Below are 27739 nucleotides of genomic sequence, written 5' to 3'. Positions count from 1 at the left end.
CTAAATATTCTCTATAGGGTTTAAATCTGGACTAAATGTTCTCTGTAGGGTTTAAATCTGGACTAAATATTGCCTACTCGGTTTAAATCGGGACTAAATATTCTCTATATGGTTTTTGTTTGGACTCTGACCAGCCATAACCATCAGTCAAAAAAACATTATTTTTTAGACATTTTTTTGTCCAAGAGTGTAGAACCATAAACAACATCAATCTGAAGAACCGTTTGGTTCTCTACTCGTAAAATGAAATCTCCTACCCCCAAACAGTGCATAAAATATCTAGAGTCATTTAGGGTTCAGCCAAATATGCACACATTCTCTACTGGGTATAAAGTGCGCTATTTTGGTGGTGAGGTAGCTTACACAGCGCACTATGTAGGGAGTGGGGAGCCGCTTGAGATGCCGAGAACGTCCTCACTACTAACCAATCATAACACAGAAGGTGAATCATACTAGCCAATCAGAGCGTAGGAAGGCGGGACTTGGAACACGGGAGGGAGAACGCTCTACCACCCCAACATGGCGCCTTAGCAACAAGGACGCAGATGTGCTTAGCAACGCACTGATGTAAACACTGCAGAGATAAACTGTCTGATTTTAACGCCTTAAATCTGCCTTTACAGACATTCTGGAGGCGAAACTCGACAGATGAAGAGATAAAAGGCCGATGTTTCTGTTCGGAGCCGGATTTTAATAGAGAATGATGAAAGGTTAGGAGGGCTAAAGGTTATTTGTGTGGAGGAATTCGCTCTGAGCCGGTGAGCTGGGTTAGCTCGGGTAGCCCGAGTCGATGATGAAGTGAGCGGTGAAGCTGAGCTTCAAAGAAAAACAGGAAAACATCATTTTAAAGAAATCATGACTCAAAGTGAGAAGCTGGGGCACAATGGAGACGAAGAAATCATCAGGGAGCTGGTAAGACGGGACACTTCAGTCGGTTTGTTTACCTTCTGAAGTTAGTTCGCGCTTTCAGGTGCAGCTTGGAACATCAGTAAAGTGGCAAAAACGGTTTATTGGCCCTAAACTTACATCTGTGACGGTTTAAAAGTGGCCTTTAATACAAATCAGACATATTATTATGGAGTTTTAACATTTCTGAACATTTAAAAAGCAGCTTAAAACATATTTTTACTTTAGCTTTTCTCTTAAAAAGACGGGGTTCTGCAGTAAAGGCAGCCGGTCAGTTTAAAACCATTTGCATGCTTAAATGGTTCTTTGCTGGGGGAACCTGTTCTTCATATTGATGTGGATTGTGTTGGATATGGTTCTGTTATGGTTACAAGCTTGACATCGTAATAATAGAAGAACCCTTTTTGGTGCTGTACAGAACCATACAGAAGACATTCTCCGTCAATCTGAAGAATCATTCCATAGAAATAAAATGAACCATTTAGCCAAAGAACCATTTAAACAGAACCATTCCCTTTACTAAAGAACCTTTGAAGAACCATCTTTTTAAAAATGTTAGTTATTGTACTTATTTGGTATTTTATTTAGATTTTCTTTTGTTCTGGGCTTCAGTTTGTTGTTTTACCTATTCTGTTTTACTGTATTGTATTTAGTATTTACTCTTATTTTCATTCGGAATTTTATTTTAGAATAATTTATTTATTTTCCCTTCCTTATTCAGTGCTTTTGTTTTCTATATTTTCTGCTCATCTCTCATGATGGTTTTTATTTATGTTATGAAGGGTGATATTTAAATAAAGTTTAAATAACAGAAATATTCACTCTTCTTCTTCTTCTTCTTCTTCTTCTTCTTATTATTATTATTATTATTATGTTATGTAATTGAGTTGAGTGTTCTGTTTACTATCTGATGTCCTTCTCTCCTCAGTGTGTCTGTAATGGAGTGTGCTTTGAGAAGGTTTCTCAGGAAGGGAGTGGGATAACTGCTCTGGAGATGTTTTTCTCCGGCTTTCCGCGGATGGTGGGATTCTCTCTTTTCCCCAGATTGTCCAGGCTCACCATCGTGGGTCAGAGCATCACACAGATCCAGAGCCTGGACAGCTGCCCTTCACTCAAAGAGCTTTGGGTGGTAGAGTGCCAGCTTAAGGTGAGTGACCGCAGCATCTACTGCAGGCTTAGAATGAGTGGATCAGCAGAGAATAAGACAGATAGATGTCTCTAATAAAATGGCCAGTGAGTGAAAGCACAAGGTGGGTGTTTCTAATAAAGTGGCCAGTTAAAGGAAATACAAAGTAGGTGTTTCTAATAAAGTGCCCAGTTAATGGAAGCACAATGAAGGTGTTTCTAATAAAGTGGCCAGTTAAAGAAAATACAAAGTAGGTGTTTCTAATAAAGTGGCCAGTGAGTGGAAGTACAAGGAAGGTGTTTCTAATAAAATGGCCAGTGAGTGGAAGCACAAGGTGGGTGATTCTAATAAAGTGGCCAGTTAAGGGAAGCACAAGGAAGGTTTTTCTAATAAAGTGGCCAGTAAAGGAAATACAAGGTAGGTGTTTCTAATAAAGTGGCCAGATAGTGGAAGTACAAGGTAGGTGTTTCTAATAAAGTGGCCAGTGAGTGGAAGTACAAGGAGGGTGTTTCTAATAAAGTGGCCAGTGAGTGGAAGTAAAAGGCGGGTGTTTCTAATAAAATGGCCAGTGAGTGGAAGCACAAGGAGAGCGTTTCTAATAAAGAGGCCAGTGAGTGGAAGTACAAGGAGACTGTTTCTAATAAAGTGGCCAGTTAGTGGAAGCACCAGGAGAGTGTTTCTAATAAAGTGGCCAGTGAGTGGGAAGTACAAGGCGGGTGTTTCTAATAAAGTGGCCAGTGAGTGGAAGTACAAGGTGGGTGTTTCTAATAAAGTGGCCAGGTAAGGGAAGTACAAGGTAGGTGTTTCTAATAAAGTGGCCAGTGAGTGGAAGCGCAAGGTGAGTGTTTCTAATAAAGTGGCCATAGAGTGGAATATTCCATATATTTTAACTGTTATTGTTTAATAGTGCAGTTAATTTACAGATGATTAATGCTTCGGTGGTTTATGAAGTATAACCTTGTTCATATGTAGGAGATCTCAGGTTTGGAGAACTGCTTGCAGCTGCAGAAGCTTTTTCTCTATGACAACAAGATCAGCAAGATCAGCAGCCTAGAGCTTCTGATAAACCTGCAGGTTCTCTGGCTCAACAGCAACTTCGTCTCTGAGATTGAGGTACTGCTGATTTTCATTTCCTCTGTCTGAGTTTAGTTCCTGCAGTTTAGTGATCTGGTCCTTGTGTGTTTGTGTGAAAGGGTCTGAGCACGCTGGAGAACCTGAAGGAACTGAATCTCGCTGATAATTTAATCCAGAATATTGGTAAGTGTGCAGAAGAACTCTTCCATTCATCAGCAAATCTGTGATTAATATCCAGAAATATCCACAAATACCAATCATACCAGAATAAACAATAAGAATTAAAGGGCCCATATTCTACATTTTTCTTGGCTTATCATTTTTTCTCTGTTCTGATTTGCTGTGTCTCATTCAAAAAGCAGTCTGAGTGGGCGTGGCTAAACTGCAGGAGGCTGAATTGGTAGAAATATATGTAAATGAGTTGGTTCTTATGACATCACAGAAAAATAAATTCAAAATGCAGCTTAATTTCCATATATGGACTGGATATATGTTTTGACCATGTTTAATTCTTTTATTAAAAAAAGTGAGAGAAATTTGTTTTTCAGTTAAGTGGGCTCTTTAATTTATTAGTAATAGTTAATATCAACATTCTTTTTTTTCAATTATATTGTTAATAGTAATAATAATAATAATACATATTATTTTCATCTTTTTCATAATAATAATGTTAAGGATTTTGAATTATAATTTTAATTACAATAACAATATAGCATTTTTTTACACAATGAAGTTTGGAAAGCTAAACACTACAGTCTAAATTAAGAAGTACAATAAAAGAAAGAGCTACATCATTACAAATTACAGAAGAAAAAATGACCCAATATTTATTATATGGATATATTCGTAGATGTATTTTTGTGTTTCTGTTTTTCAGGACACAGTCTTGACCAAAATACCAATCTCCAAATTCTCAATCTCTCAGGAAACAGATCAGCTCGTTTAAGGTACGTTCCAGATTCACTTTAATCAGACTTGCAGTAATTAACAAACTAACACAGCAGGAAAAACACGATGCAAAGAACCGTTTAATCATGCAAAAGGTATTTTTAGTGTTCATGGTTCTATATGGAGCCATTTTCTCTACTAAAGAACCCCAGAAGAGCCATCTCTTTTTAAGAGTGAGCATACAGTCGGTTACCACAGACATTAATCTCCCTGCACTGATAATGGAACAGCCTGCTTCAGCATCTTCCTGTAGGCCTGTATTATAAACACACTCTGAATCAACAGGTTTTCGTGGTAACTGAATGTGAAGCTACAGATGCAGTAGGCAGTAGAAAACAGCGGACTGTCCCTTTAAATGTCACAGCAGAGCGGTTCTTTGGCTGGCCGTGTACCAGCATCACTGTGAAATGATGCGCTGATTCGAAAGGAAGCTTCTTTCAATGAACACTTTAGCTTTTCAGTCTGTGTCATCTGAACAATGCAGTATTTCTCCCAGCGTGCTCTGTTTTCCGTCACTCTCTCTGTCTGAAAGCACAGAGGCTCTTTTGAAATCGGACAGTAATGAGTTTTCCCGCGCGGGCGGAGTCGGGCGTGTTGAATTAGGACGGCGGTGCTGAATCAGAGCCTTTGTTGTCCTGCGTGTCTGAGGAGTGACTGACAGCTCCTGGCTTTGTGTGCTGCTTCTGTCTGCGTCTCTCACAAACCAGGCCGGGCAGGACTGGCTGGAGCTGAGCCTTGATGTTATGCTTTTAGCGAGAAAGAAAGATTTAAGCTTCTTGTTTTTGGCCTTGTTTGACTTTGTTTGATGTCAGTGTGGTAGGTTAGGTTTATTTGTGATATGACTTGGCTTTCCCCAGAAAACGTTCTTATTAAAGGGTGCATATCGTGGAATTTTTCAGCCTGATATAGTGTGTTAATGTTTAAAGTTTCAAAACTGGTCACTTCATTCGTCATTCATCATTGGTCATTTCCATATGTGGAAAGTAAGCAGCAAAAAAAGTGATGTCTTAAAAACCTGATTCGCATTTAAACACCTATTCAGCCTAGAGCAGTTTAGCCCCACCCATTCACGTTGACATAATGAGGAGAGTTTCAGCCTGGCCTGCTCTTTGAATAAGGCAGCCAATCAGAACAGAGCTCATTTGCATGTATCAGTCCTAAAAGCACAGTTACAACAGCCTGTTTGATTCTAAGGGATAAACAGAGGTGGAAATGGTTGTGAAAACAGATTTATGACTATTTTTGGTACATAAAACTGCAGGAAAAAATAACATACAAGAAAAATGGACATTATGGGCCCATTAATTTTGCATTTAACCGTAAGGTTCTCTAAACTTCAGTTAGCACCAGGCTAATTGGTGGAATATAAGCTTCTATATACATTAGCCTCATAGGTCTGATGTAAAACTAACGAAGCAAACTTGCATGCGTGTGTGGTTAGGAGCTGACCTGGCTGACCCGTCTGAGTAAACTGAGAGAACTGAGCCTGAAGGATCCGCAGTCCAGCCCAAACCCGGTGTGCGTGCTGTGTAACTATTCCACACACATCCTCTACCACATCCCCGACCCTGCACAGACTGGACTCACACGACGTCTCCAGCAAAACCATCAAAGACGCTGCTGAGGTACAAGAGTGTGTCTGTGTTTACTGTACTGTCGAAAAGTCAGAGCACCCCCTGATTTATTTCATTTCCAGTCAAAACGGCAAACTGAGTACAAGTTATTCAATTTTCTACAGCAGTTTAGCCCCACCCATTCAGCCTATAGCAGTCTAGCCCCACCCATTCAGCCTACAGCAGTTTAGCCCCACCCATTCAGCCTACAGCAGTTTAGCTCCACCCATTCAGCCTACAGCAGTTTAGCCCCACCCATTCAGCCTACAGCAGTTTAGCCCCACCCATTCAGCCTATAGCAGTCTAGCCCCACCCATTCAGCCTACAGCAGTTTAGCCCCACCCTTTCAGCCTATAGCAGTTTAGTCCCACCCTTTCAGCCTACAGCAGTTTAGCTCCACCCATTCAGCCTACAGCAGTTTAGCTCCGCCCATTCAGCCTAAAGCAGTTTAGCTCCACCCATTCAGCCTAAAGCAGTTTAGCTCCACCCATTCAGCCTACAGCAGTTTAGCCCCACCCATTCAGCCTATAGCAGTTTAGCCCCACCCATTCAGTCTACAGCAGTTTAGCCCCACCCATTCAGCCTATAGCAGTCTAGTCCCACCCATTCAGCCTACAGCAGTTTAACTCTGCCCATTTAGCCTACAGCAGTTTAGCTCCGCCCATTCAGCCTACAGCAGTTTAGCCCCACCCATTCAGCCTAAAGCAGTAAAGCAAAACAAAATCAAACAAGAAAAGAACAAAAGCCAGAGTTGATCAATCCAGATCTCACAGACCTTTAAACCAGCTCTACTCTGCTCCACCGTTTACAGTGTTTACTCTCTCCTAATGAAGATGTGTGTCTCAGTCCACAGTGATGAAGAAGATGATGTACTATAACATGCGTGTGCGATACGTTCAGAGACGGTTTGATGAGGCTGAAGCTAAACTGACGCAGCAGAAGAAGCAGCGAATGCAGCGTCCAGAGGAGAGGATCAAAACACTCAGCTACACACTTAAACACGTGAGGACACACAACACACAAACACACACAACACATATACACAGTCACACACTCAGTGTTAGTGGACTCCTCTCTAAACCTCTGTAATGTTTGATTTTCACTGTTACTTCATCCTGTCTTTCTTGGTATGAAGAGGTTTTGTGTAAATAATAAAAGGTGTTTTAAACTCCTGAAAGGTTTGAGTGCTGATAAAGTGGGCGTGGCCTTTGGCTTTATTCCCAAGCTGGCATATTGACGTGTTATTGATGTGTGATGTTGTTTTCCACTAAATAAACTTCATTAGACATTAAAATGGTGACCGACAAAGAAAACATCATCATCAGACTTTTAATAGTCATCATACATACACTGTTTTATACTGTGTTCAATGACATCATTAAAATGAGCGCACACACACACACACACACATACACACACACACACACACACACACACACACACACACAAAACAGGAACACTACACTGTAATGAGAGTGTAATGGAAGTCTCTCCTGTGCAGTTGGAGCTGGAAATGTCAGAGATGTTGGCTACAGGCAAGAAGGGGGTGTGTCCTGAGGGGGCGGGGCTTCACTGGGACCAAAACACGGAGCCTGTAGAGCCTGGACACAAGCAGAGAGTTCAACACAAACTGACCGCCATCAGAGAGAGGATTAAAACCTGGGAACAGAGAATGGAGGAGTGAGTGTGTGTGTGTGTGGTATTACAAGTGGGGAAACTGTGTGGAAAGTGCAGATTCCAAACTTTCAATCAACACTACATTAGTGTTTGTAAAAAGAAAAGGAGATTTTATTATGATTTTAATTTGATGAAAAGTTACTGTTATGTACCGTCTTGTTTTTTTTAAGGGGGGGAGGGCAGTTTTCCCAGTTTTCACCTCAATTTTAATCATGTCCAGTTTCACCTGGTAGCCAGGTCTCCTCTATCACACAGTGCTACAGGGAGAGTGAAGGCTGGCATGTGATTCCTCTGAGCTTACTTGGTGGAGAAAGAAGCAGAAATGCAGACTCGTAACTGTAGATACAGAATGTAATCAGCTATTTGAGATTCTGTCGAATAAACAAGTGGAATCAGGTGAGCTCCTGCTTGATGTACTGAGTAATGTGTGTGTGTGTGTGTGTTTCTCAGAGTGGAGGCGTGTTTCCAGCGAGACGTCACTCAGGCATCAGACAGGAAGGAGCTGATGACACACTTCCTGGTGATGGAGTTGGAGACGGTGGGAAACATTCGTTTTGAGGAGGGAAATACCAGCGATGCCTGGTACCTATCACCATCACCATCATCACCTTCACCATCACCGTCACTGTTACTACCATCATCACTTTCACCATCGCCATCATTACCTTCACCATCACCGTCACTGTTACTACCATCATCACTTTCACCATCACCATCATCACCTTCACCATCACCGTCACTGTTACTACCATCATCACTTTCACCATCACCATCATCACTTTCACCATCACCATCATCACCTTCACCATCACCGTCACTGTTACTACCATCGTCACTTTCACCATCACCATCATCACCTTCACCATCACCGTCACTGTTACTACCATCATCACTTTCACCATCACCATCATCACCTTCACCATCACTGTTACCAGCATCACAATCACTGTTACTACCACCATCACATCACTGTTACCATCATCACCATCACTATTACCATCACCATCACATCACTGTTATCACCATCACCTTCACTGTTACCATCACAATCACATTATTGTTACCACCATCAGCATCATCACTTTCACCATCAACTTTGCTGTCATCACTGCCTCCATCACCATCTGTGTCGCCATCACTATTACTGTTACCATCACCATCACATCAGTTACCACCGTCACGATCACTGTTACCATAACCAACACATCACTGTTACCACCATCACCATCACTGGTGCCATCACCATCACATCACTGTTACCATCACCATCACATCACTGTTACCATCACTGTCACGTCACTATTACCATCACCATCACTGTCTCCACTGTCATCATTACCACCATACCACCAGCATCAACTGTCACCATTATCATAACCATCATCACCACCATTACCATCTCTATCACCATCACCATTACCATCATCATCACCACCATTACCTCCACATCATCATCATCACTGTTACCACCTTCACCAACATCACCGTCACGTTCATCATCACCATAACTATCATCACCTTCACCATTGCCATCATCATTACCATCACTGTTACCAACATCACCATCATGACAATCATCATCACCATCACCATCACTGCTATCACCATCTCCATCTCCATCACCATCACATCACCATTATCACCATTACCATGTTTGAATTTCAGCTGAACTATAAACTATAGTTTTGATTTGTACTCTCTCTGTCTCTCTCTCTCTCTTTCTCTCTCTCTCTCTCTCTCTCTCTCTGTCTCTCACTCTCTTCCTCTCTCTCTTCCTCTCTCTCTCTCTCTCTCTCTCTCTCTCTCTCTCTCTCTCTCTCTCTCTGTGTCTTTCAGGTTCAGCTCCTGTTATGACCTCTTGCTCTCTCGTTTCTGTGTCTGGGATTACAAACCCTACAACATCACCGGCATTAAGATCAACCAGATCATGCGGGTCCATAACCGCGCGCTCCGGCTGAGATTCGAGGATAAACTTCACTTCCTGCTGACCAGCGATGAACCGCCATTCTTCTCACAGTGAGTCAGACTGGCCTGTAGAAACTGGGCCTGAACACTTCCACCGATTTTTCAAAATTTCTTCATCATTTGCTCATTAGAAAGTAAACAAAGTTGTGCGATGTGCCTAGATAAACTATGACCGTTATTATTGTTATTTAACCAAGGAGTGGCCCTGCATGTGTTCTGAGTTTCACATGTAATGTTGATTACACTAAAATAGTGGCAAATTCTGTAAATATCAGTTTTCTTTGGTGAGCACCAGCACAACAGCAGAGCTACATTTAACTATTAACTATTTACCTATTAGTGCAATGATTTTTGTTCAACATTTGCCAAAGTAAACTATTTATGAAGAAAAAGAGGAAAAATTAAATAAATGTCAGCAATGATAAACTGATAAAATATGATATTGGTGTAATCAGTAATTTGTTACTAGGCAGTTTATGCATAGTACTACTGTACATTGTTTGTTATTGTTTACAAGCTCTTCTGTAATTGGCCTTTTATGATGCATGCAGTAGTTCAGCATTCTTTAAGTACTGACCATATCCATCATATACCCAGAAAAGCATTTCATGACATAATTTATCACAATAACGATAACATATCATTACATTGTCCTCCATGCAGCAGACTGGGGTTTGATTGCTATACCAATAGGAGTCCCTGGGCAAGACTCCTAATACTACGTAACATGTAAACAGTCAGTCGGAGCGTCTGATAAACGACATAAATGTAAATCTGTGTGCTTTATGTGCCATAGTAGTATATAATATACAGACTGGCTGAGTCACTTACTCGTTCTCACATGATGTCACTTGTGGCTACTCACTGTTCACAGACGCAGACCGAATATCCAGGCACCAAAATTTAGAGAGAAACAGTAAAACTGGGCCGAGTCTCTCTGTGAGGCTGGACTAACTGCTTTAAATATCTGTGTGTGTTTGTTTAAAGGAACTACAAGCGCTGCATGGAGTATCTGTTCTATGTTCCTGATCCTGAAAGAACCACAGAGACTAATGAGGTCCTCCATATTCTGGAGAATGGATTCAAATCAGCTGACAGCTATAAGGTAAGTATGAATAACATCACAGCTCTGATGATCATCCAAGCCATGACTGCAACACAACACCACCATGTTCCTTTGCTTTTCTGTTCTTTTTCTGCTCAAATGATTGAAAATTTCAGATCTCTGTATTGTGTAATGATAAAAAATCAAAACTGAACAGAAATATGTGTATTTTCCAAAGGTTAGCAACTTTATGAAGGCTTGACTCTGCCCACATTCTGCACAACAACGTCACTAAAAAAAATAGATAATGAGCATAAAAAATATGAATTGAAATAATGACAGTATTCACACAAATGCACATTTTCTGAGATCTCACTGCAGTTCTGAGGCACATTCTTAGTCATTTTCCTCAAACTCAGCTTTTCTCTACATTCAGAACCAAAAATCATGCATTCATGACATTTTGCATGTTCATTTCTAGCTCTGTTCTAAAGGACATTATGGAAGGACTTTTAATATGTTATTAATAGCTGGATTTATGATAGATTATGCTAGATTGAACCATAAAATGGTCTAAAAACATTTTATAAGAATAGTGTTTACTGTTACTTTCCAACAATCTGTTCTAGAGTGTGTTTTCGCCTTCAAATAAACATTTTAAATAATATGTATATTCAATTAGATAATATCTCATTTGCATATCTAAATGTAACTTCTTGGAAAACTTCAAAGAAAAGAAAACTTGTATGAATATCAGTAATCATTTGGGAAATACTTATCAATATATCATACATTCTTGGTTGTATGTTATAATAAAAAACAGTACATAGGAATGTGATCTTAAAAGTGTCCATTTTCTGTTTGTGGCAAAGTAAGTCGTTGCTTAGCAACAGCGTTTCAGCGGAGTGATAGTGTTTGTGAAAAACCTGTGATGTTATGGTGAAATAACAGCACAGTTAGAATGCTTCTCAACCAATCAGCTCGCGTGGCCGGAACTGACTGTTGTATTAAGTACAATCACTCAAATATTTTCCACCCCTGATAACAACAGCACAGGTAGAAGGATGTTCAGCCAATCAGATTGTGTGGGCGGAGCTAACTGCTGTTTTAAAAATAGTGAACTGCATGAAGCTCAGAAGCTTTAATTTCAGTACATTATAAACATTCTCAGTGTGAACTCATGCAGCTTTTTCCAGTTTACTATTTGCACAGGGTTACGTGTGTGTATGGTCTCTCCTCAGGTTCCGTGTGGAGACAGAGCGGTTCCTCTCTCCAACAGTCTGAGTGCGTGTGAGCAGCTGCATATGAGATCCACTCAGAGATCGGCCGCTAAACACGGAGCCAAAAACCCAGCGGACCCTCCGGCCCTCATCCACGGTCAGGATCTGAACAATAGAGCAGCGGTTCTCAACCTGAGTATCTAGATCATTAGTTACCTGCACCAAAAAATCTAGATATCTAGAATATTGGTTGCACCTGGTTATCCAGAGCAGTGGTTTCCAACCTGAACCCGATTATATGGAACAGTGGTTCTCAACCGTCACTTGATTATCTAGAGCAGTGTTTCTCAAACTTCACTTGATTATCTAGAGCAGTGTGTCTCAACCATCACTTGATTATCTAGAGCAGTGTTTCTCAACCATCACTTGACTATCTAGAGCAGTGCTTCTCAACTTTTGCTTGATTATCTAGAGCAGCGTTTCTCAACCATCACTTAACTATCTAGAGAAGTGCTTCTCAACCATCACTTGATTATCTAGAGCAGTATTTCTCAACAGTCACTTGATGATCTAGAGCAGTGTTTCTCAACCGTCGCTTGAATATCTAGAGCAGTGTTTCTCAACCGTCGCTGGATTATCTAGAGCAGTGCTTCTAAACTTTTCCTTGATTATCTAGAGCAGTGGTTTCTCATGATCTACAGTAACCGCTCTTCATGATCTAGAACAGTCAGTTTTCCATTATTTCCCCACACATACATGTTCTCATCCAATCAGTTTCAGCACAAAATGTGACTGAACTTTGTTTGTCACAGTTATCTAAAACTGTGGTTACCAGTTGTCCAGAGCATTTTCAGGCATTCATCTCGAGAAGTTCCTGATCTTGATTGTCTAGAGCACTTGTTTATCGTTATCTAGAGCAGTGACTTCCTTATGATCTAGATGGAAGGATGGAATGAGCATATTGATAATCGAGATCTTAAGTGGTGTCACTTTAGTCTGAAGGGAAGGAAGGTGGATATTACAAGGTGGATGTTTTTATAAGGTAATTTAAAATTCTTTTAAAATTCTATTAATTGTAAGTTGGTTTGTGTGTCTCAGGTCAGCTGATCGTGTGTAAAGTGTTTCTGGGTCACAGCGTTCCAGCGATAGATGGAGTGCCTGTGAGATCTGACATCTATGCCAAAGCTCAGTCTGTCTACCGCAAGGCCAACACCAAACAACCCACCACCAGCCAGGAGACGCTGGGCAGAGGTGAGAATCTGTCTGTGTGTCTCACACATTGAAAGATTGTGGTTTTCATCCACAAGAGCATCCCCTCCCACCACCCCCACTATCATGGAGATAAAACGCTCAGTGAGCTCAGAGACCCTCCCTGATTCGGATTTCGCTCACAGATACATCACACTGAGGAAGGAAAATGTTTTCTGACTCACTTTGAGTTTGAAAATGGTTCATTAGTTGAAGCCTTTAAAACTGTTGCACATTAGTGACACCTGGTGGATGCAAGGGCAAACAGCAGGGTGCTGCTGCAGGGTTTTAGCCTACGGTCTACGGCCCAATCCCATTTCTCCTTTTTACCCCTACCCCTTGTTTTCGAGTGTCACCCTGGTTGAATTTTCCCTCTGAAATGAAAAGAGCATCACTTCATTAACAGCTACCAGCGCTGCTCTGTAGGCGACCCTGCCAGTCTGCAGTGACAGCAGAGGAGGGTAAAGTTCAGCTCCTCACTGCTGGGCTTTAGTTACATTTAGGGCATCATATGACTTCAAAGAGGGGGGCAATTATTTATTATCACCCACCCCTAATTCTTCAGTGATATGATGCTGAAGTCAGATATTCACCAGATTCTCGTTCGAATTTTCCCGTTCCACCTTAAATGGAGCAGCAGTTCTGATATCTGAGGCGTCAGAAAGTAACTGCTGGACTGTTTGAGGTGGAATGGGAGATTTAGCTACCGAGACATCAGCACAATAATAGTGATGTTTTATGCTTGTTATGAAGGAAAGAACCATAATACACTGAAATGACATTAAACTGAGATAGAACAGTGGTTATTGTAATTTTTAACAGTGAAAATCCTCACATTTGTGTGTTTCTTTGGTCTCTTGTTCAGCCGTCTTGCCGGTTTTTCTTTTTTTCTCATAACACTCCATTTGGATGGGTCATGTAGCTCTAACACTCCGCTCTACCCCTCTATCTCAACAAGAATCGGGACACCCTACCCCTAGACAAGAACACGCAAAACGGAGGTGTATGCCTAAGTGGTAGGGGCCAGGGGTGAAATGGGACAGGGGCCTAAATAGGTCCCTCCTAGCGCTTTTGTTATAGTCTATGAAAATAACATGCGGTCAGAGGGGTTCAAATGGACAGTGATACGTTGATCCAAGATATAACTGTATAAAATGTAATCACTTTAAACCAATCAGAGCGAGTATTTTGCAATTTTGGCATCATACAAGCTGTTGGACATGAATAGATTAAATGGAAAAGTGCTATTATAATAGAAAGCAAGGAGAATGTAAAGAAACATTCAGTGGACACATTAAACTGATGTGATGTCTGATAAAACCTCACTCAGGTTCAGTTCTAAACACTGCTATAAATGATCGGCTTCAATTTCTTCAGTTAAAAATGTCTATTTTTTACTGATGTGTTAAAGCTTTAAGTGACGTGTGTGTGTGTGTGTGTGTGTGTGTGTGTGTGTGTGTTTCAGTGTGTTCCTCCGACCTGCAGGGGCGCTGTGACTGCAGTCAGAGACAGACTGTGTGGTACATTTTTGACCATGAGCTCATCCTCCCCGAGTACCTCATTGACTTTGAGTACATCACAGAGGTAACGTTCAGATAAAACTACACTCTTAAAAAGATGGTTCTTTAGCAAAGGCAGTGGTTCCATATAGAACCATGAACACTCAATGAACAATTCGCGTGCTTAAATGGTTCTCTGCACAGTGAAATTTTTTCTTCAGATTGAAGGAGAATGTGTTGTGTATGGTTCTACATAGCACCAAAAAGGGTTCTGCTATTATTATGATATCAATCTTGTAACAATAGAGAAATCCTTTTCAAAAAGGTTCTGCATAGAACCATATACAACACATTCTCTATCAATCTGAAGAACATTCACCCTGCAAAGAATCATTTAAGCATGCAAAGAGTTCTGTGAGTGTTAATGGTTCTATATACAACTATTGCCTTTACTAAGGAACACTTGAAGAACTATTTCAAGCATGTAGTTCATATCGAAGCTCTGAATCTCTGACCTCACAATGCATCAGTCCGAATATGACTCCTTAGAAAACCATTCAGTTTGTCATGATTTCTCACATATCATCCCTGTTTAATTACAGTTCTTTGAGTAATTATTCTTCGCAATATTATATCTCAAATTTCACTGTGACACGATTTGATTCTTCAGGAGACGATTCCACACGTCATATACCCCCAAAACTACCTTATTAAACAGTACCTCAAAATACTACACCACCATTAGAAGTCCATTCTTTACTGTACATTGTTACGAAGATGGTTTTTCAAGGGTTCTTCAGTAAAAAAAATGATTCTATATAGAGCCATAAACACTCAAAGAACCCTTTGCATGATTAAAGCGTTCTTCAGACTGATGGAGAATGTGCTGTATATAGATCTGTATAGAACCTTTTCGAAAAGACAATTCTTCTATTGTTACCAGCTGGACATCGTCAAAATAAAAGAACCCTTTTGAGTACTATATATAACCTTTTTCAAAAATGTTGTATATAGAACCATCTAGAGCACATTTTCCATCAGTCTGAAGAACATTTCACCATGCAAAGAACCTTTTAATCATGCAAAGGGTTCTTTGAGTGTTCATGGCTCTATATGGAACCATTATATTTACTAAAGAACCCTCGAAGAACCATCTTTTTTAAGGAGTATAGTATGTACAATGTACTAGTGTGCAGTTTTGGACACAGATACAATCTCACATTTCACCATGATTCAATTTAAATGTGTTTCTTTAGAAAACAATTTAGAGTTTCATGAAATCTTAATTTTGACCCCAAATGTGTTTACAGTTCTTTAGGAAATGATTAAAGCCTCGTGAAATTTTGAAGGTCAGCCCAGTTTGATTAGGACGCTTTAGGAAACAAAATGAAATCTCAAATTTCTGCATTACTGAACTGAGTTATTTTAGTATGATTCATCATTTTCTAGTATTTTCATTTTCATGATCATTTTCTAGTATGATATTGAATGCATAAATGTAACCATAGGACCACATCAATGAAATATAGACAATAAAAACAATACACCAAGATTTACATTCACAGCCATATTTCAATAAAACCAAACCGATGTGTCAGATTACCAATTTCAAAATCTGATGACTGTTATAATCATTTTACCCAATAAAGGCACTGAGCATCATATCCAGCCAAGACAGAATTAAGGAAAAGCCTTAAGTAAGTGTGTCCAGAATTTTGACTGGTACTGGATATCGGATCAGACCAGCTGTTACAGTATATGGTGCCATTCTACCCCCATTAAGGAGATGCCCCAGCTGTCTAGCCCCTGTGCCCCAGGCTCTGATGTCCCTGTTGCCCCCGCTGATGCTCCGTCACTGCCCTGTGATGATCAGGCTCTGGATGAAGAAGCGCTGGCCCTGGAGCCCGTCCTCAAACCCCGACCCAAACTGCTCAGCCTGGACGAGAAAAGCATCCTGACAGCAGCCAGAGCCAACGTCCTCAGCCAGATCACTGTAAACACACCACACCACTGCACTGCACTCACTGCTCCCTCACTAACACTCAGGAGTCACTGCTGTTTTAACATGCATTCGATTTATGTTACATATTGGTGTAAATTATATAATTACATGATCAATTACATAGTTAGTTACCTAATCATGTACATGTCGATGATACATTCTGGACAGACACATTCGCCACTTCTTACAAATTTTCGGTTTATTTAATTATCAGTAATAAAAATGTGGCGAAAATGTAAATATTTATTTACATTAATACTGTTCAGAGGCCCACTTGTGTGTGTGTGTATATATATATATATATATATATATATATTTTATATATATATATATAGAGAGAGAGAGAGAGAGAGAGAATATAATAATTATAGTTTTTTCAAAAAATGCTTTAAAATGACTTAGAATTTTCCCCACAAATAAATAAATAAATAAATGAATAAACTAATAGAAAGAAAAAATGTATTCTTAAATCATGTTAATAGTAATGCTATGATAATATAGCTTGTATTACCATATAGTATATATGTGCTGTATATGGTCCAGTAGAAATGGACCAATAATTATTTTTACATTAATTTCTATCAGAAGCCAAGAATGTTTTTCCATCGTCAAAGCATTTCTTTTCTTATTCACTAATTCAAATTAGGTGATTCAAATTAAGTGATTATTAACCTTCTCTGCTCTTTGGTTTTTAGATGTGAAACATATACTTGGCTAAAGTGAAGGTTTAGGTTGTGGTGCTTTGCATCACTGACACTGCATGTTCTTTTTAATTCATGAAAATATGACATATTTTCTCACTGAAATTTGTTAAAATGGGACTAAATAGAAATTGGATATTGTTAAATATGTGACAAAATGTACTTGGCTGGCCGTCACCGTATGTTGAGGTTGAGACTGGGTGTAGCCCAACGTGTGGAAAACAGTGTACTCTGTTTTTAAAGGTGCTGAATCTCCATGGTAACAGCCTGAGCAAGATGAAGGAAATTTCCTGTCTGACGGCGCTGCGCCACCTGACCATCAGCTTTAACGAGTTCACTCACCTGGACGACATCTCACACCTGGTGAGAGAAAGATGCTCCATGTCTGCTTTTATTCATCCTTTAGCTCTGTAGTAGCCCTAGGCTTGGTCAGAGTGACCTGCAGATTAAAGGGGAATTCCACCAATTTTTTTCTGTGTAATTTAGTGGTTGAGATGTAAACAGACTCATTCAGAGTGGTTTGGTGTGAAACGCTCTGTTCTCAAGGAACTTACTGAGTCAGAACCAGACGTCCACCTCTAAAAGCTCCCTCACAGAAAGTTACTACATGAAAATCTTATGAATTCACTGTCTGATGACTGAGACACTGTTTTACGATAGTTTTGAGAAGATTCTGGGCTTAAAATCCATTCATGGTGGAGGGATACATGCAGGGTGTCCCCAAATAAAACATATTTTTTCCACTATTTTCCGTCATCAAAATTCCATATAAACTCAGAAGACTCGTGTAGGTTCACTGGTGGTTTTGGATAGTAAATAAAATGTCTATATTTGTGTTGTAGTCATGGCGACCCCTGGTTCCTATCACCACCACTGTGAAGGAGTATGGGACACTTGGTAGAAAATTGGTGGAATTTCCCTTTGTATGATCTAGGGAGTCTCTGATATGGAAATTCTGGCACATTGTTTGTCAAAATATAACACTTTACAAATCGTTTTGGTGAAAATGGTGATTGTAAATGTATTTATTTGACAGAGCCAATAAAGATACACGTTGTTACAAAAAATGCATCACGTCATCCACACAGGGCTTCTAGCTAAAGCTAATTCGCTGCCCCTTTGCTCTCCTGCACCACTGACCCATCCTTACTGACCCATTTAAACAACAGAAATAAGGTAGAATCAGTTATAAAGTGTACAAAACTGACCACTTTTGGATTAGATTTTTGGTCTGCTCTGGATTCAGTTTCACAAATGTTCATTTAGGTGCTGCACTAAAATTTAACATTTTAAACTCAGCCCAATCTGGAGTTCGTGGATGCCAGTTTTAACCGGATCGTGTCTCTGGAGGGTCTGCGGGGTCTCGGGCGTCTCACACAGCTGGACCTGCGCTGGAACCAACTGACCCGTGTGAGGGATGATGCAGCTGTCCTTCGCAAACACACACCGTCCCTGCTCCGTCTGGACACACGCCACAACCCCTGGACTACACAGGTGAGGAAACCACATCGATTAGTTAGAACTGAATATGATGGATTAAATCATTTTCAATTAAGTTTGCACTCATTTAATGGCCAAAATGCAATTCAAGCTATTTTTAAGTGAAAAAAAAAATCTCAGTATATTCCATTGTATATGATTACATTTGTATATTCAGTGAATTTTAAAAATTAAATTGATTTGAATTCTGGTGAAAATTGAGATTTTTCTGAAGAATTGTAATCAAAATCTGTACAGCTATTACTGTTATTGTTCCATCAGCTCAAAGTCAAACCATAGTCTATTTTAAACCTGTTTTGTGTGTACAGTACTATGCAAACATATAATCTCTGGTCAAAATGGACATTAAAGCCATTTATTTTTTTAAGAAAATATTTCTTAGGAGCTCAGATATAAGATAACCCACTTGCATAATGAAGGAGATGATCGAAGGAAAATAACTGAGTTTCCCAAAACTGATTAAAAGCCACAGAGAAAATGTGCCTCCTAACAACCACCTGGAAGAGCTGGTCGACCCCAAAACTGCCCCCATCAGATAAACAGCACTTAAAGCTTTCATCTCTGAGAGAGAGGAGAAAATCAAGCTGCTTCAGATCTGAAAACATCCACAGGTGTTTCTGTCCATCCTTCCACTGTGAGAAGACGACTCAGCGCTGTGGGTCTGAAAGGATGTGTAGCTGTCAAGAAGAACCTCACTGAGAAAAGGAGACGGACACATCAAACAAAGAAGCTGAACGATGGACTGACCACCCCAGAGTCCAGACCTCAACACCACTGAATGTGTTTGGGTTACTCGGATCGTGAGAAGCAGAAAGTGCAACTAACACATGAAGAGGAGAAAGGGGGCGTGGCCTTTGGGTTTATTCCCAAACCAGCACTGTCTCTAATATTGACACACACGTGAGACTGTTCTCCCCTGAGTGAGTCTGATTTGTGTGTAGGGTGAGCGTGTGCGGATGGAGGTGTTGGGGCGGCTGAAGACTCTCACACACTTGAATGGAGTGTTAGTTATGGAGGAGGAGGCTGCCGCCGCACAGACCAGCACCCCCTCCAAAATCAACACGGTGAGTGTGTGTGCTGCTCTGTGTGTGTGTGTGTGTGTGTGTGTGTGTGTGTGTGTGTGTGTGTGATATTGTAAGAAAGTAACTTATTTATGTATTTACAGTCATGTGAAAAAGTTAGAACACCCCTGTTCAGATTACATGTCTTGTTGATATTCTAAGTGAAGGTAAGTTAACACATCCTCTACAGAGACTTCAATACGGTGATTTTTAACATACTGGAAAAAATGTAAACATAAAATATATAATGTATGAGACCTTTTAAAAAGGCCTATTTTTTCCAATATGTTGAATTCAGATAAGAACGTCTAAATAATTTGTATTTTATAAATAAAAATAATTTGTGTTTTAGCAACAAAATAATGTAATGCTGTAAATTACATAAATACATTTTTAAAAACTTAATTTGAAACCCACATACCTTCTTTGTTTGTATATTGTTTTGTCATTTTGGCCCTCGGCTCACCACAAACACCGCACTTTGGGCCCTCAAAACAAACAAATTGGCACCCCTGGTTTTCTGTGTATGTTTTTTTCTGTACTGTAAAGTGCTTTGAGTTCCTATAAGAGATGTTTTCTTACTATTTATACATATTATTATTGTTAAAAATGTTTTGTATTGTATAATTATAATAAATATATGTTATTATTATTGTTCCTGGGTGTAGGAGTGTCTCCTGGCTCACTCTCGTGTTGAGACTGATCGTCCACGCTGTCTGAGTCTCCTGCCTGCAGCTCAGCTCCTGACACACCTGCAGCCTTCACCATGGACACACACCACACCAGAGTGGACCAGCAAGGTAAACACACACACACACACACACAGGCACACACACACACACACACACACACACACACACACACACAGGCACATGAAGTATTCAGATCTTATTTATTTACAAGGATTATGTTCTGATCTATTTAAACCCAAGTCATTAATAATAATAGATATAAGCAAATTTATACAAAATCATCATTTATAGGGTACTTTGTATTGGGAGGAGCCCCCAGCACTTTTTAGTGTTTTAATGTAAAATATGATGATTTTCTGTGTGAACAGCTGTTCAAAGCTGTGTTTGCTGGTCTGTACTGTCTCAGTCTTTGAGCTCAAAATGACCTAAAATTGTCACGAAACAGTCACTACAGAAACAGTCATTACTGAAACATTCGGTAAAGTTTGGAAGAGTTATGATTGTTTTGGAAGAGACAAAATGGAATATTCAGTCATTAATTTCAAAATAAACATAATTAAGGTAGGGGCAGGGGTTGCAACACAGATGTTAAGAGCCATTTTGGCTCTTTTCAGCAGAAATCAAACCACCTCGGGGACCACAACATTTTATGTCCATTTAATTTGTTTAATGTTTTAACATCTTGGCTGTAAATATGTCTCAGTATGTGGTAATCTCCTCATATATAGACTAAAAAATATAATATAAACAAAAAAAACAAAAAAGTTAGTTTGCTCTGCTTTAAGCTTTAGCTCAGCTATAGCTGCTTTTCTCACAACTCCAGCAGGATCTTTTCCACAAAAGCAGAAAGGTTTCTCGTAAAATGTCTCTCAATGTTCGACTTTTTGGTGGTTGACAGTTTTTTTCAAAAACATATCAGGAAACCAGACCTTTCGTTTCTAAATTCTCAATGTTTGTCTTGAATCTTTCTCTTCTTTGCTATGTTGTTAGCTACTAGCTAGGTGAGAGCGTTGCTATGGTGACCAGCAGTCTGTGCGCCAACCTTCAGGGTTAAAGTTCTGCAGTTATATTAGCAGTTATATGTTAATTCCAGCATTTAAGACCATTTATTGTTAAAACTGTGTTAGAACTGTGTTTTAAAACGATCAACAAAGCTTTATTTTTCTGCGAAAGAGGATAATATTTTTACCTAAAATCTAATTCTGCCATGGAGCCACAAGGGGGCAGTAAGGAGGCTCCAGAGCTGCATGATGCCGACCCCTGGCATAGGGTCACTCAAAGCAAATAGATTTTAGTCTGAAGTCCAAGATCAGTTAAAAGTCCCAAATGTGTTTCAGCTCTGACTTTGAAACAAGTTGGGCAGAATGATCCATATATAAATATTTATACATAATAATAACAACGTATCTCATATGTATTACATATGTTTAGTAATATAATAGATCTAATAAGAATTTTCTAAGCCAAATCCTAAACATAATCTTATTCTTAACCTCAAGAACCAAAAAGAAATGCTTTTAGCCTAAAAACACTTTACAAATTCAGTAATATTTTAGTGGTAATTTGAGTTACTACTCTGGATTTACTCCAGTCTGGACACTGTATCCTGAAAATATACAAAAACAAACTCTCCCTCTATGTATTTTTCTCATTTTTGATGACTGATGTCACGTTTTAGAGGTTTATTATCTCAGATAGTGAGGTCATATACACCAATCAGGCTTCAGTGGTCAGGACACTTCAGTGGTTTTAAACACTGTGTCCACTTACTGTCCACTCTATTAGACACTCCTACCTTGTTGGTCCACCTTGTAGATGTAAAGTCAGAGACGATAGCTCATCTGCTGCTGCACAGTTTGTGTTGGTCATCCTCTAGTCCTTCATCAGTGGTCACAGGACGCTGCCCACAGCACGCTGTTGGCTGGATATGTTTGGTTGGTGGATGATTCTCAGTCCAGCAGTGACGCTGAGGTGTTTAAAAACTCCAGCAGCACTGCTGTGTCTGATCCACTCGTACCAGCACAACACACACTAACACATCACCACCACGTCAGTGTTACTGCAGTGCTGAGAATGATCCACCACCCAAATAGTACCTGCTCTGTGAGGGTCCATGGGGGTCCTGACCACTGAAGAACAGGGTAAAAGGGGGCTAACAAAGTATCAGAGAAACAGATGGACTACAGTCTGTAACTGTAGAACTACAAAGTGCACCTATATAGTAAGTGGAGCTGATAAAATGGACAATGAGCGTAGAAACAAGGAGGTGGTCAGAATGTTATGCCTGATCAATGTACAGTGCTTTAAAGAGCTTTTTCTTCTGTGTTCAGATCACAGCTCTGAATCTGGACGGTCAGCGTCTGTCCCGCATCACAAATCTGGACAAGCTGGTGAACCTGCGCTGGGCTTCCTTTAATAAAAACGAGCTGAGTCGCATCGAGGGTCTGGAACACTGCCCCCTGCTGGAGGAGCTGTCTCTCAACCACAACAACATCAGCAGCCTGGATGGTACTCAGTATGCTTAACATGCAGTCAAATCCTCACAGCAATCACACACCTCTGATGAATTTCTGCATAGCAGTAGACAGTTTGCTGATCACTACTGAGAAGGACGCAACTTTTTTTCAATTCAGACATTTAGCTTTTTATATCAAACTTCATTGAGGAAAATTATTTCAGTATAAAGACATCTTTAGAAACAGAGTACAAAAATACAAAATACAGAACACAAATATATCAACATTTCAACAATTCACAATATTATACAGTGTAATTAATTACATTCAGAATAATGTGATACTGATTAAGTCCAGGGGAACTTTTTTTCCTGCATCTATTGTGCTCAGTCTTATAAGTTCATACAGGATTTGTTTAAAAACAGTTTCTGCAGGTATTCAGTTTGTTCAGTGACCATTTTGCAGTGTGTCTTCCAGATTTTGGTATTGACAGTGCAAACAATGAACCAATTAAATTCTAAAACATTTTTGGAAAAAGTCTCGTTAAAAATTCCACATGTTCCATCCGTGGCCGGGAGTCCAAGAGAGCGCAATTGTCCTCGCTCTCTCTGGGTGGGTAGGATGGCCCCCCGTCTCCTCCCATCACTCAACACAATGCTGGCCAGCGCAGGCGTCTGTCAGCTGATGTAACAGATCTGGTGGTTAGCGTCTCGTCAGAGAGCGTTCGGCTGTACAGTGACGTTGTGTGAGCGGTAGTTTGTAAAGATGCGGTGGAGCTTCACAGGCTGTGTTTGCCTTCACCCTCCTAGCGCTGCTGGTGACGTGTGACTGAAGGAGTCCTAACTAGTGGGTGGAATTGGAAACGACTAAATTAGGGAGAAAATTGGGGGAAAATAATCCATACATCACACTGTTCACACTAATATTTAAATTCAGACCGACGTGCATTAATGTCCTCCTGATGTCTGCTGCTCTGGGACAGTGAATGAAGAGATATTCAGTGGTCTCATCATCATTACAGTGAATCATGGGACACATTTTAGTTGTGACATAACAACTCCATTTTACAGTTCCACCCAATCCCCCAATCACACGACACCACCAGCAATCACAGGCTTCCTCCTGTGAAGGTCCACCACGTCTTCTTAACCTGCCGCTAACGCAACGTCATTGGTCAGCTGAACGCGCTCGGAGGAGATGCTAACCGCCCGTTCTGTTACAGCAGCTAAGAGACGCCTGCACTGTCTAGCATCCTGCCCAGAGAGAGAGAGGACCACCAGCCACGGATGGCTGTAGCATCATCAGGGATTAAACTCACAATCTCCTAATGATCTTCTGGTAGTCTCCAGATGAGGGCCAGCACGGTTGCACCACTCAGAGTGCACCACTCACTGGGAGCCCAACAGATGTAACGGTGGATAGTGTTGCTAAGCAGTGATTGGAGAGCGTCAGGATTGTGATCAGCCACAACACAATCGTTTTTCACTGTGTCACTAGTGAAGTTTCCACCACAAGTCAAAATAGCTGTTTCAATTTTCTCATAATTGCTCACAGGGGCCCCCTAGTGGCTCAGGCCCCTGGGACATGCACCCATAAAACCCATGGAATGATCCAGGCCTGTTAATATCCTTTATTTCAGAAGAAACATTGCTGTCTACAAACTTTTGGACAGACTTTACTATTTATGTTTATTTTAGAAACCAAATTGAAGCGTTTTAGCCTAAAGCTTTAGATCAAGATGTCTTTAAGATATTAAGAAGTATGCTTTGAGTCAGGCGGGTCCAACCCGTGTAGAGCTTTTTGAAGTATCTGCTGTTTGTATGTTTTGAGCTGTTGGTAAGTGCTGTATGGTCTCGAGTCTGGATCTGGCTTCATATCCACACCTGAGTGTGTATCTGTGCTGTGCAGGTGTGTGTAAGCTGCAGCGTTTGACGCGTCTGAGCGTTAACTGTAATCAGCTGCAGTGTCTGGACGCCTCGGTGCTGGAACACCTGCCTAACCTCCACTTCCTGTCTGCCGAGAGAAACCGGATCTCCTCCCTGCACGGGGTTCAGCGCTCACGCTCCCTGTTCGAACTTTACGTCGGCAACAACAACATCAGCACCTCTCGGGACATCTACCACCTGAAGGTCAGCAATTCAAATGTGTGTTAAAGGCTGCGCTCTGCAGGTCATTTTCAAGGGTTTCGTTTTTTAGTAGTGATGGCAAAACGAAGATTTCAAACGCAGCAAAGCTAAAGCTTTCTTACCCACTGCTATACGGCTGTACAGCGAGTCTCCTCACTGCAGAGACGGTACTGATCTCCTGCTGTCTGAACTGAGCTGAACCTCATCACTGTATCTCCTCTCCTGTTAATACACACTCATTGTGCTTTTAGACCTCATACCGCTCAGTGCCTGCTCTCATGTAAATATGACAAATCTGTCTTATATGCTATATAAATATGCAAATAGAACTACTTTATTTCTACTCTTATACTTTAACTTATGTCTATTTTTATTTCTATTCTTTATTTTCTGCATAGTATATATAAGTTTATGTGCAATTATATGTGTTGCTACTAAAACACTGTAATTTCCCTTCAGGATCAATAAAGTTCTGTCTATCTATCTATCTGTCTATCTATCTATCTGTCTGTCTGTCTGTCTGTCTGTCTATCTATCTATCTCTCTCTCTCTCTCTCTCTCTCTGTCTGTCTGTCTGTCTGTCTGTCTGTCTATCTATCTATCTCTCTCTCTCTCTCTCTCTCTCTCTCTATCTATCTATCTATCTATCTATCTATCTATCTATCTATCTCTCTCTCTATCTATCTATCTATCTATCTATCTATCTATCTATCTATCTCTCTCTCTCTCTCTATCTATCTCTCTCTCTCTCTCTCTATCTATCTATCTATCTATCTATCTATCTATCTATCTATCTATCTATCTCTCTCTCTATCTATCCCTCTCTCTCTCACGCTATCTATCTATCTATCTATCTATCTATCTATCTATCTATCTATCTATCTATCTATCTATCTATCCCTCTCTCTCTCACGCTATCTATCTATCTATCTATCTATCTATCTCTCTCTCTCTCTGTCTATCTCTCTCTCTTTCTCTCTCTCTCTCCCTCTCTCTCTCGCTATCTATCTATCTCTCTCTCTCTCTCTCTCTCTATCTATCTATCTATCTATCTATCTATCCCTCTCTCTCTCACGCTATCTATCTATCTACCTATCTATCTATCTATCTATCTACCTATCTATCTATCTATCTATCTATCTATCTATCTATCTATCTATCTATCTATCTCTCTCTCTCTCTCTCTCTCTCTCTCTCTATCTATCTATCTAGGTAAAGTCAGTCTGTGTAATGCAGTATTTCTCTCTCGTAGGCGCTGACCAGCCTGATCATTCTGGACCTGTACGGGAACCCTTTAGTGGAGAAGTTGGAGCATTATCGCGTTTACGTGATATTTCATCTGCCCTCGCTCAAAGCACTGGACGGCATCGCTGTGGTGAGAGAAACTCTCAAAATATCACTGACCTGTCGTCAAAATCACCAGACAAGACCTGGAAAGTTAAGAGAATGTCAGACAGAGACGATACTGCATCACTGAAGCTGATGAGCCGGCAGTGTCAGCAGTGCTGAGCAGTTTTAATAAAATTCACTGTGTTTTCCAAATAGACCACAGTTTTATGGTGTTCCATTATATTTAACTAGTACATTTGCATTAACAATGTAGATAAGTTTGTATTAAAGTTGATATGTTTGCATTAATACAGTTAATAAGTTAGCATTCATAAAGTTTTTAAGTTAGCATTAATAAAGGTAATAAGTTCACATTAATAAAGTTATAAAGTTATTATGTATAAACAAATTAATTTAGCTCTAATAAAGTTATTAAATTTGCATTAATAAAGTTATTAAGTTTGCATTTAGTTATAAAGTTATCATTAATAAAGTTAATAAATTTGCATTAATAAAGCTATTAAGTTTGCGTTGAGTATAAAGTTATCATTAATAAAGTTATTAAATTGGCATTAATAAATAACATATAGTTCATAGTGTATTTCTCTCACTGTGGAATGAAATGCTCATCATCTATAAACACTGAAGTCTGAAAATCAATACTGTTGTGTGAGACCAATAACACTGTGATCAGTATATCACCCACCAGCAGCAGACACTGAAATCAGCTTGATCTACTGTAGCACATTATCTGTCTGTATGATGGTGATGGTGACTTTTTTGTGAATGTTTTAGATCCTCAGCCCAGCAAACACTTTTATCTGTTTTTATCCATCTAAACTATTTTAATGACCAGTAAGGACACAGTCAGACACACACTGTGTTACAAATACTTCATTGTGGACTATTATTCTGTGTGTGTGTGTGTGTGTGTGTGCAGGAGGTGTCTGAGTGTGAGAACGCGAAAGATGTTTTCGGAGGCCGACTCACGCCGGACATGGTGACTGAGAAACTGGGCCATTCTAACTACAGAGAGATGACTGACCTGGAGCTGACCGCCTGCGGCGTCAGGTACACACACACACACACACACACACACCTACACACACACCTACACACACACACACACACACACACACACACACTCACACACACATACACACACACACACACACACACTACAGTCTGCTGCAGTTTTTTCCAGAGTTCCATTAAAAGTTTAGACTGATTGTATGTAGTCGTAAAACCTTCTGTGGTTGTAAGATTGCAGATGCGATTGTTGTCCACTGGGTGTCACTGTGGATGCCTTATATGGTACTTTTTTTTCTCCTCTCTCTCTCTCTCTCTCTCTCTCTCTCTCTCTCTCTCTCAGGATGGTGGATCTCGTTCCTGCTGATTTGTTTGTGAATCTGCGCTGTGTTAATTTGGAGCGAAACAATCTCACCTCCTTCAGCGGCCTCATCTATCTACCCAACGTCAAGGTGTGTGTGTGTGTGTGTGTGTTTTAGAGTTTGTGTATTGAGTGTATTGAGATCTGCTGCTCGTTGTTGT

The 27739-nt window shown here is 40.1% G+C and overlaps 1 protein-coding gene across 1 annotated transcript in view; it reads left to right on the top strand.

The window, feature by feature from the left end:
* Positions 1 to 581: 581 nt before the first annotated feature.
* lrrc9 (leucine rich repeat containing 9) overlaps positions 582 to 27739 on the top strand; it is a 33317-nt gene continuing 6159 nt past the window's right edge. Inside the window, 25 exon segments of the mRNA XM_036575325.1 lie at positions 582 to 912; positions 1835 to 2053; positions 3005 to 3145; positions 3226 to 3289; positions 3984 to 4057; positions 5499 to 5621; positions 5623 to 5679; positions 6514 to 6669; positions 7169 to 7347; positions 7795 to 7926; positions 9181 to 9360; positions 10297 to 10414; positions 11596 to 11731; positions 12673 to 12825; positions 14288 to 14406; positions 16105 to 16314; positions 17268 to 17387; positions 18324 to 18518; positions 19466 to 19588; positions 20254 to 20385; positions 22608 to 22785; positions 24642 to 24862; positions 26112 to 26234; positions 27129 to 27259; positions 27561 to 27669. Coding sequence (XP_036431218.1) covers positions 856 to 912; positions 1835 to 2053; positions 3005 to 3145; positions 3226 to 3289; positions 3984 to 4057; positions 5499 to 5621; positions 5623 to 5679; positions 6514 to 6669; positions 7169 to 7347; positions 7795 to 7926; positions 9181 to 9360; positions 10297 to 10414; positions 11596 to 11731; positions 12673 to 12825; positions 14288 to 14406; positions 16105 to 16314; positions 17268 to 17387; positions 18324 to 18518; positions 19466 to 19588; positions 20254 to 20385; positions 22608 to 22785; positions 24642 to 24862; positions 26112 to 26234; positions 27129 to 27259; positions 27561 to 27669 — 3450 coding nt within the window. The 5' untranslated portion in view covers positions 582 to 855.

Source organism: Colossoma macropomum, unplaced genomic scaffold (assembly GCF_904425465.1).
Source record: "Colossoma macropomum unplaced genomic scaffold, Colossoma_macropomum, whole genome shotgun sequence".
Classification (NCBI taxonomy): domain Eukaryota; kingdom Metazoa; phylum Chordata; class Actinopteri; order Characiformes; family Serrasalmidae; genus Colossoma; species Colossoma macropomum.
The sequence above is the reverse complement of the archived record's forward strand: the minus strand, read 5'-3'. Positions and strand labels throughout refer to the sequence as shown.